This window comes from Monodelphis domestica, chromosome 3, assembly GCF_027887165.1.
Source record: "Monodelphis domestica isolate mMonDom1 chromosome 3, mMonDom1.pri, whole genome shotgun sequence".
In the NCBI taxonomy this organism is placed as follows: domain Eukaryota; kingdom Metazoa; phylum Chordata; class Mammalia; order Didelphimorphia; family Didelphidae; genus Monodelphis; species Monodelphis domestica.
The window spans coordinates 190,735,616-190,746,079 of NC_077229.1; the positions used below are offsets into that span (position 1 = coordinate 190,735,616).

Genomic DNA, 10,464 nt, shown 5'->3' on the forward strand with positions numbered 1-10,464 from the left:
GAAGTATAAAAATAATTAAAACCTAAAGGGCCATTTCCATCTCTCTTTCCCCTACCCTTTCGCCCAATAGTTTTTCAGAGCTGCTAACTAGTAGCACAATGAACTGAATTGGCTTTGACTCCCCAAGGAAACAGGGCAAAGAGAGGGAATTGAAGAAGGAAAGGAAACCTGATGTCTGGTAAATCTGTAAACTAGATAATTATCATAGAACCATAAACACCAACTAGTTCATTACCATCCCTCTTTATTTTATAAATTAAGGGCCAGAGGTGATAGTGATTCGCTCCAGAGAATTTATGGCAGAAATGGGACAAGAACCCAGTATCCTGACACTCTGTCTTATAGTCTGTCCTTTCACATACCTCTCTCTCCAGTGATCCTGTTTAAAAAAAAAACTGAGATTGGGCAAATATTATCCACATTCAGCAGATCAAATGAGATTAAATGACTGGCCCAGAGCCACAAGACAAGTCAGTGGCAGAACTTGGATGAGAGTCATGTTCTTCTGACTTCTGATCCAGTACCCTCTCCACTTTTCTATAATGATCTTCTCTGAAGAATTAACATTTTAGAGACTTGCATTATAATTGCTTTAATAACATTATTTGAATTTGATCTCTTGTATGCTTTGGAAGTGGTGGGGAGAGAAATGGGTTGGTTCTTTACTCCCCTTTTGCAGACCCTATAAACCCAAATTGTCATCACAAGGGTTAAAAGTTTGGATGGGAAAGCCACGAAGGTCTCTCTCTGCTCTCTTGGTCTTCAGTATCTTCCACTCTGTGAGAAAATAGAGATTTGTCATTAAAAGAAAGAAATCTCTTTTAGTTTGAGAACCAGTGGGACCATACCTGGCTGAAGCCAAGTAGGTAATCAGTCAGTAGGTGTGTATTCATTGGAAAGGGATCTCTTTGGATTTATGTGTGCTTTTGGGTCCAGGTGTATGCATGCTTGAGTACTTCCTTAATGAGGAACTTTCCTGATGTGGAATGAGTTATTGTCCTGCCAAAAAGTAGAGGAAAGGGGAGGGGATTGAAGAAAGACAGAAGGGAAAATTAATCTCCAAAAATTATGGAAAAGGCAAAGGTATTTGTTTTTAAATAAAAATGAGTGACTTTTGTAACTTCAGCCTTTTTGTTTGTATGACCAAAAAGATAGTAATTTCTACTAGATGGTATTAATTCTTAAAAGACCTGGCAGGAAACAAGCTTAAGGAAAATTAACTTCCCTACAATTAAAGATCACTTGTGGCATAAGCACAACTTCCCTAGGATCAGGAGGAGCAGTGACTTTGTCTCTGCAATCTAAAGATAAGCCAGAATTAGAGTGGTTTGGATTTTACTTACAAAGATACTTTGTACTGTACTTTTATCTCAAGGAAAAGGTGCCACCTGGAACAGATGCAAAACCTCTTGAGTTGCATTTTGAATGTGATGCTGGAGGGTTAATTAGCTAATGTTTGTTAAGAGCTTTGAGGGTGAAGAATACCAAGTGGCAAGAGAAAGGGCTGTGTGCCTCCAGAACTCAGGAATGCTGTGGCCCAATTATGTCCCAGCTGATCTTTAATTGTTCTGTTTCAAGTTGTTTTATCTCCTTTCTGCAGGGTTATTGTCACCTCCTACTGCCACAGGTAGTTCATTATACACTAAGTTCAGTTATTAACAGTAACCATTAATTTCCTATGAAGATGGCCCAGGCTTTGAAGACAGGAATGCTGAGATTGCTAACAGTGTTTATCTCCCTTTCATGAAATTGCTCCCATATATTCCCCTTCTGAGTCACATCCCTTGATAAAGGATGGTAGGAATGATGAGCTGTGAAGGCATTATAATTGAGAGAATTCCACTTACTGCTAATAAGCCCAACTTTCATGCCTATTTTTTTTATGCTGTTTTGAAGATGTGGAACCAGGATCATCAGAAAGTAATGATGAAAGATCTATTATAAATCTTTACAACTGGTACATGCATGTGGACCCTATGGATCTGCCATTGTCCCTTTGAGCCACGGACTTGGTCAATGCAAGATGACATCATGAAGTCTTTGTAGTTATTTGTGAAAATTAGTTGTTGGTTTTTTTAAAGTAGCATGTTGGGGAAAAAAAAAAACACCTAAGACTTGACATTCCTCAAAAAGCTACTCCACACAATGTCTGAGAAATTCTTTCCTTAGCAAACCCCCCTCAGGCCAAAGCCTGGATAAACAGGACAAACTCCAAAGGTCAACCAATTCTGGCTGTGCAGATCAGCAAGGGAATGAGTTCCAGAGTCAAGGACCCTCCACACTGAGAACACCCTACTCCAGTCCCTTCAGAATCCAACTCTGTGAGGCTACTGGGGAAAAAAAAGAATTTAACATTTTATCAATGAAGCATATATAAGAAATATATAATATATATAAGCATATATAAGAAAAGAAACCATAGATATGGAATGTGTCACACACAGTCAGTGAATGCATGTATGTTCTAAAAGCCAAGAGATGTGTCTAAATCAGGTTATCTTCACATCTTCCAATTAGCTTTCTGAGCTATGTTAAATTTTTTTATTTTTTTTATAACTGTCAGTCCTTGTTATTTTTTTAATCCTCTGCCTAACTAAATTTTTTTCTTTTTATGTTGATCATATTTGATATAAAAAGAGATGTTCCTGTATAAGAAATGTCACTCACAAATACAAATTATAAAACTATCCCATTATAAATCAAGTGATCCTTTAAAGGGAAGACTTGTGCTTTATCCAGTAACTGATACATATAAAGTAACTGAGAAAAAATTTAGTTTTATAAGAAAGCTGGTGTTGAACACAGCTAGAATTTCTCTTTAGTGTTTATCGTGTCATAAGAGTAAAAGATTTTCATTTTGCGGAAGAAGTTGTCTCCTAATAGCTGCTAATTTTTAAAAAATGTGTTTAATGCATCTGGGGATTATTTATTCACTGTCTCGGAAGAATTGTCAAGAGATCACATTGTCTAAAAACCAACCCTAAAAGAAGATCCAGATTCTACTTCACTCTGTGGAAAGAAAACTACTGATAATCAGGGGGCTTGGGAATCAGACCCATATCTTGTAAAGTTGGGTGCATGTTTGTGCTTTCTCTGAAGTTTGACTTCTGCAGAAATGTTGACATGGTAACAATGTGATTATGCCAGTATGTTCGCCCACAGAATATACAGTATGTGATATGTCTCTGTGTTAACTTGTACACTGCTGCTTCTATCAGAATGATTAAGGAATCAGACGTAGTGCAGGGACCACAACTCCCTCTGTGTTGCTCCATTTACCATTTTATCTCCAGTATCTGTATGCTTGTCAGAATCAGTGCTGACTGACTCATTTTCCCTGAGGTTGAGCTGAAGTATTGTTTGAGCCCAGGCAGCATTCTGTTAGCCTCAGCTAATGGACAATACCACTGATTCCCAACTTCCTGAACAGACCAGACAGTTTGCTATTTTCTTCTGGTTCCTTATCACCCCTTGTCATTAAAAGAGATGCCTGCATTCAGCCTTTCAGTTTGTGATAACATAAAACAGTCAAGAGGAAGGGAATAGGGAAACATCCATTACTGTTATTAACACTATTGTATTTACTTATTATTGCTATAAGTTTCATTACGTCTTTAGGGAAAAACTAAGTTGAACAATAAAATCCAGAAGATAAAGGAGTTCACTTATACAGACAAGATAAGTGCTATTGCAAATTTTCTGGAGAATCTACAGGTCAGATTTCTTTTTTTAACATATAGATTGATTTTCAAACACCTAATCTTGACTGATCTATTAAAGCTTTTTCCATTTTTTGGTTCTGTCTTTCTAAAATGGAGCCCAGACCCAAGAGTAAAACTTTCCTGCCCACACTGCATTAATATAAATTTAGATCAAGAACCAAATTCATTGGCATTCTTTCATTCCCTTGGTACCTGAGTTATTCCACCACTTTGCTTTTCTAAGAACAGTGGAAGGAAAAAATGAAAACTGAGGGCCTCCGCATGACTCCCTTTCTAAAATTCCTAAACATATTTAACATGATGCTTTCCTAGCTCTTGACTTGGCTTATTTTGTATCGGCCCAAGAAGGTATCTTGTACTTAGACTCTGAATAAATGTTTTTGAATTGGGTTCAGCCTCTGTTTGTCCTTACTGACAATACTGCAGAGTAAAGAAATTTAACAAACAACATAGCAAAAGATCTGAAAATGATTTTCCTTTGCTTTAGACATTCTACAGTATCTCACCACTACTTTAAAATAAATAATAAAAATATTAAGGGACACCCTGGGGCAGGAGGAATGAAGCTCTGGACTCTTCTTTAATGCTCTGTGAGTCCATATATTAAGGAATGATGTTTTCCCCAAAGGTTCTAAGAAGAATGGAGGGGCAACTATCAAAGGAATTTGGTTTATTTGAGGATAAAAATGAAGTTGTGGGGAAGGAGGAGGTTTACGGTGGAAATTACTCGTGTAACTTAAAATTTTAATTTTGTGGTTATCTTGATGTAAATTAAAAGGTGGCAAGGATATTTGAGAGGCAGGAAATATGTAAGGATAGAAGATAAAAGCATGATGTAGTTACCCCTTTTCAGGATTTGGGGTTAACTACTATAGATTCAGTACCTCACTTAATGACTTTTCCAGGACTTACTCTGGCTCTTTATCAGTTTATTATTAAAGGAACATAAAGCAGAACAGCATTTAAAATTGTTGTCAAACTCACTACTCCGACTGCCACTGGCGAATACAACTACTAGTGTGTGCCTATGATGCTGACTGAATGAATTAGTCATCTGTGGTAGAAAGGGAAAACTGAAATTGGCTTTAAGCATGAATATAATTTCAGTCCCTTTTTCTGCATCTTGTTTTGGTGCCATTAAACACTCAGTTAAGCCTAATTGAATTGGACAATAATAAATTGCACACTGAGACCATATCATGTACCTAATGAATAGAAATGATGATACCCAGAACCAGGATTTAGAGTTTACCTTAAAAGTGCTTTATATCTTTTCCCCCAGAGGTTTACCATCATATTTTTCAAGTTCCAGGTCACCCAGCATAAGAAGTCCTTTTGCCCTAATTTGTGAAGGTATATGTGTTTGCACTATAAAATGAAATCCATAGAAGATCATTTCTAGGCATTTGTTGCTGTTCATCCAAAACTGGCTTTTAACCTACATTAAGAGAAAGGGGGAGGGGGGAAAGCTAAGTGGTCAAATAGAAGAAAAGAGCATATCAGATAAACTCATTCCTTTCCCCTGTCTTCAAGTGAAGATTATATCAGTTAAGTGAACGTTTATAATTTCAAAAGATTTTCAAATAGTGCTAAATAGAAGCAGGCAATTGAGCTATTGCTTTTATTACTCCCACAGCTACTGCTCTGAGGCAGAATTGTAGACATGACTGAGAAAAATAGCAGTTCTTAACCTGCATGTAAAAATATCATTATACCTAATCTCTTTTCTTTGCAGGGAGACATTTTTTGCATAAAGAACCATTTTTTGAAATTTTCTTTCAGTCATTATATTAATAGTAAAGAACTATTACCCTCTCCCTTCCATCCAATTCTTTCCCCTAAACTAGGCTTTTGATAAATCTCTTTGCTAACTAGAATTATGAAAACTAAAACACTGGCTGTTTCCTATAAATAATGTAGAAAGAACTAGGAAGAAAGTCCTATAGGGAAAATTAAGTTAAAAAAAAAAGACCCTGAGATTGTGCTTAATCTCAGCCTCAAAAAAAAAAAGAATCAGTAGCAATTGTACTGGTTGGTTTAGTTCATCGGCAACTGATTTAAAGAGCCACAGTTTTAGTCTAATGGGACCTCATCCTCTTCCTTCTTAAGCTCTCTGTCTAATGATGCTTCAGGAAAGCAGGGCTTTGGCAGCAAGTAGCAATGAGCCTCTGGACTGGCATGCAGGAGTTAGCTCAAAAATAAATTTGGGAAATTTAAATGGGTGCATCTCTGGTTTCAATGAAATCCTTTTGCAGCATATGCTAGCAATGTCTGTTTCTAGGCTTTTCAAAACCATTTTTCTTTTTCCTTAATTGTAGTTTCCTAGTTGTTTTTATATTATGAGCTACTTGTAGAAAAATACAGGAAACAAAGTTACAATACAAATCTCCCTTGTCTGAGGCCACTGAGATCATTTGAAGCCAATCTGGTTTCAGGTTTTTGCTAACTATAAATTCAAAACCATGAATTACATGTATGCAATGTTGGTTGATTTACAGCAAGTGTTATGTGATTAAACAATAACCATGTTTCTTTAGTCCATGCAATTCCTCTGGAATTGGGGAATGGGGGAAGGGGTGATTTTTTTTTTCATGATTTCAAATGTCACAGCACCCTCTGGGGAAAAAAACATAACGTCATCTATATTTTATCATGCAAGGTACATAAAATTAAAATCTGAGAAATGAATTTATTTGGGAGGTGATGCTGAAAAGGATTTCATTTGCTTTTTTTCTTTTAAAATTTATTTTATTTTAGCATTTTCTCCCAATGGTGTCAACTTTTCCTAAAGATACAGTATATTTTATTCAGTGTGTTAGACTGTGCCCCTAGGGCAGGGACTCTAGTTGCTTTATTAGTAGTTGCACTTGGGGGTAAAGGGGTGTTAATAATGGAATAAATTTGTCCAATTTAATGAGTATGAAGTTGATGAGGAATAAAAAACCTGGCAGATAACCATTTAACAAGCTTTTAAGAATGATAATTCTAGTAATGGATTATTTTATCAAGCAGGACTTTATCTAAAAGTAAAATATCCACTTCTAAAAGCTATAGAAGTAGAAGCAAAAAGACAGCAGAGTCACAGACTAGCTGTAAAGGTTGTATATTCACCAAATATCCTCTATAGTCCAGGTTTTATGGAAATCTGCAGAAAATAAAAATTGGCATTACATTAGAACTTGGTTATTTGTCATTTTCAACTGAAATAATTATTTCAAGTTTCTGAATACCTTTAAAGCATTAAGAGCTTAAGCGTGTTCATAATTGTATTGGCTTTTCTTGGGTATTTATAAAAATCCAGCTAGTTTTGCCTTTCCTTAAAGTCCTTATAATAAGAAAGCCCACTTTACCCATAAATGGATGGTTACATTGGTTCTATTGATAAGCTAAATGTTGTCTCCGAAATGCAAGACTAGATTTCAGATGATTATCTCAATTACAATTAGAGAATTGCAATCTTGTTTTCACAAAAATGATGGCAGTGGAGATAGGAGGTTGTTTTTTCTTCTTTTTTTCCATTTTTGTTTATTCTGCCGTAATGAAGCAGCTGAATTAGATCTACCAAACTAATGAGATCATTGCATTTGCTAACTTAGGACTTTCAGAATGGCCCTTTTTTTTTTTTTGTATGTGCTTTAGGTATTTATTCTTTTCAGCTTTCACACTTCAACTTCACCCACACATTTTGATAAGGAACTGTCCAGTGATCTGTGGCTCAGCTGGAGGTGTGCCCAGCACCTGGCCCCTTGCTGCACTGGGGGGCACTTGAACATAATACGCTCCTGGATCACGGGGAACACTTATAAACCGGGGAAAGAGCAAATGGAGAAAATTGTACCTGAAAAGTGTTGCTGACGCACCTTTAGGGAAATCCTATAGTCTTGGGCTTTCGGGAGGAGAGCCTCTGACCACTTGCTCTTTAGCCCCACCGCTGGTGAATAGGGGCAGAAGGGGGGAAAATCCAAGGGGATACAGTTGGACGAGAAGCGAGTCGAGTGAATTTCCCATAACCGAGAAAGCAGCCTGCCCTTTTCCCGTGGAGGCATCTCTTCCACGCTGCCTTTACCGAAATAGACTGGCTGTAAAAGTGGAGTATGTGAGAATTGCCACGAAGCGATTTTGAAACGTAGAGCCACGAGTAGTTCAGAATAAACGTTCGTGCAGTCAAGACTGGAACTAGCTCGAGCTTGGTGGCTTGTTTGTTTGTTTTGTGACGCTTTAGAGAGAAATAGAGTGAACAGAGATAACTCGGGTTTCCCCATCCCTGACCCCAGCCAGCCTAATTAAACGCTCATTTAGACTCATGGCAATGCAGCTCGAATTACTTGGCCCTCTTGCGTTGATGTTGACTTTAGTTAAAAAATAAAACATTCTAGTGTCAAAAAGCTTAAGTTTTGTCGCTGCCAGCAGGACACGAGACTGCGAATGCTGACTAAACTCGGGATGTGCTCTATTCTGATTTTTTTTTTTTTTATGTGAGGGGAAGGGGGGGAGGGGTCTGTTGATTTATTTCTGTTTTGCTAGAGAGGTTCAATAATTCGAAACAGTTCTCACAGTAGCGTCCATGACAACTTAATGTACAAAAAAAAAAAATCACCATTAAAGCGTCAATAGGACTTGATGGGGGAGAAGGGAAGGGGGGCAAGGGAGAGTGGGAAAGATGCTGGGGGAGGGAGGGCGAGGGGATTGATTGCTTTTTATGGTTTTTAAATGGCCTGTGCAGTGTATTCTTAAATGCAGCCTCCGGTTGATTTATAGGTCTATGAGCCTCAACCGAAATTGCACCACGAGAGCAAAAAAAGGGTTGGGGAGGGGGGTGGAGAATGAAGCTGAAACTGGGTCTGCGTGTGTAGACAGCGGCGGGAGAAAATTCTGCGGCAGCCCCGAAACGTATGTGGACGTTTGGACGGACCCAGGAGCTTTGGAAAGCAGCAGCAGGCTGGGCGTTTGTCAGCTATGTAGAAACTTTACCTTTCCTCCTCCTCCTCTCTCCCCTAAACTGCAACCTGTTAGGGGGCCAGGCCGGAGAGCTCCGAGGCTCGCTAGCCAACAAATTGTAGGGACTACTGGGAAGGTGAGCGGGAAACTTGGGGAGAGGGGGGAAGGGGAAGGACAAAGATGCTTTAGATTAGAAGCCAGCCAGGCAGTGGCCAGCATCGCACACTGCAGTGAGGACAGATACACAGCACTCCAACCCAGGAGTTTCTCCCATTTTATCTTTGCACAGGATTTTCTGCAAGGAGACTGTACCAAAGCAAAACAAAAACTAAACTGGAAGCCTCGGGTCGCTTTTGATGTAAGTTTCTGTTTTGTAATGAAATTCTCTTTTTCATCCCACTTGGGGTTGGGAGGGAGGGAGTAGGAAAAGGCAAAGAGTGGGGGAGGAGGCGGGAGACAAAGTCAGTCAGCAGGAGAAATCAACCGGGGGGTGGGGGTGGTGTGTGTTTTTTAGGCAGCTGGTGATATTTTAAAAGAGGTCACGGCTCATTTTCTGCCCATCGGAGGCATAATAGTTGCCTGTGCCTTCCTTAAGTTTTGCTGCGGAGGCAAACGCTGGCATAGGATTGAAAAGCATCTTTTCAAAGGAAGACTGAGGGACTATCCTATAGATTTCCGAAACTTCCATCGGATACCAAGCTTTTCAGTGTGTTCTTCGGCAGGACAGAAAACAGCTGGGATCATCCTGTGTTCCTTTCAATAAAGAATACATTTCCTTCAGCTCTTTTCCTCCTGGAGCCCCGGGCTTCTTGTGGTAACCGATTCCTTCCTCTTCCACATTGTAGCAATCACGTTTTTGCAAATAGTATTTGCACCGAGTCTTGGTAAAGAATGTTTCTCCAGCGCTCTTCGGTACTCTATGGAATAGCCCCTTGGAAGCTAAAACTCAGACAGAATAGGCATCGGAGGAAGAGAGAGAGGGCCTACCTAGGGGAAGGCAATTGGGAGAAAGTCGAACCACAGACTGTTTGGGATGGGCGAGAGCATTTGGTGGATAGAAGGTAATCCAATTGCCTGTCTCTCTTGCCGCCTGCAGGATCTGGTGAAGGAGATGGTGGAGGCTGACGTGGCTCTCATGAAGCACAACCCCAATGCCTAAGCCGACCTCTGGTCCCGTTTGGGTATCTGATCTTCTGAGGAGATTCGATCACCTTAGCCAGAGATGATTACGGTGGAGGTTCAGTTTTCCCTTGTAATCAATCAGTGGAGGGCATCTGAGAGAGGGTCTGAGTTGATACGGTGGAGAGGAAGATTTAGAAATGTCCAACACTGATTTTTTTCCCAGTTCTCAGCATAGATTGACTCTCCCTTGTCTGGAAAAAAAAAGAATCTGTTGCTGCCAGAAAGATTGTAAAATTGAAACTGTGATCACTCCAATGCTTGGTTCCATGTTATCCCATAATAGATGCTTCAGCTGAAAGATTTTATATAATTGACAGGATGGTTTTAATCACAAATCATTCATTTGACTTAAAATTATGTTGTTGGACAACAGAAATTGTGGGGCCTTTAAATTGTCTTCTTTTTCTTATTAAACTGGTCTTTCTACAAACTAGGATCTAGAGAGCATCATTGTTTTCTCCAATTCTGTTGTGAAAATCAACAAAGCAAAAATTATTCACACATACATTTTGTTTTCTTCATTTGAATCCTCTTACCATTTCATTCTCTTCCTTTATACCAAGTTACACTTTCCTTTGCCCTTCACCTTTTAAGCCTTTTCCCTGCACTCTAGCCTTCTTCC

General features: G+C 39.0%; 1 protein-coding gene across 1 annotated transcript in view; it reads left to right on the plus strand.

Annotated features, from left to right (window-relative positions):
- The window catches only part of GMDS (GDP-mannose 4,6-dehydratase), an 840,983-nt gene extending 830,711 nt beyond the window's left edge, over positions 1 to 10,272 (plus strand). The window contains exons 10-11 of the mRNA XM_056823358.1: positions 8,950 to 9,018; positions 9,757 to 10,272. Coding sequence (XP_056679336.1) covers positions 8,950 to 9,018; positions 9,757 to 9,819 — 132 coding nt within the window. The 3' untranslated portion in view covers positions 9,820 to 10,272. The remainder of the gene's footprint in view (positions 1 to 8,949; positions 9,019 to 9,756) is intronic.
- The last annotated feature ends 192 nt before the right edge of the window (positions 10,273 to 10,464 follow it).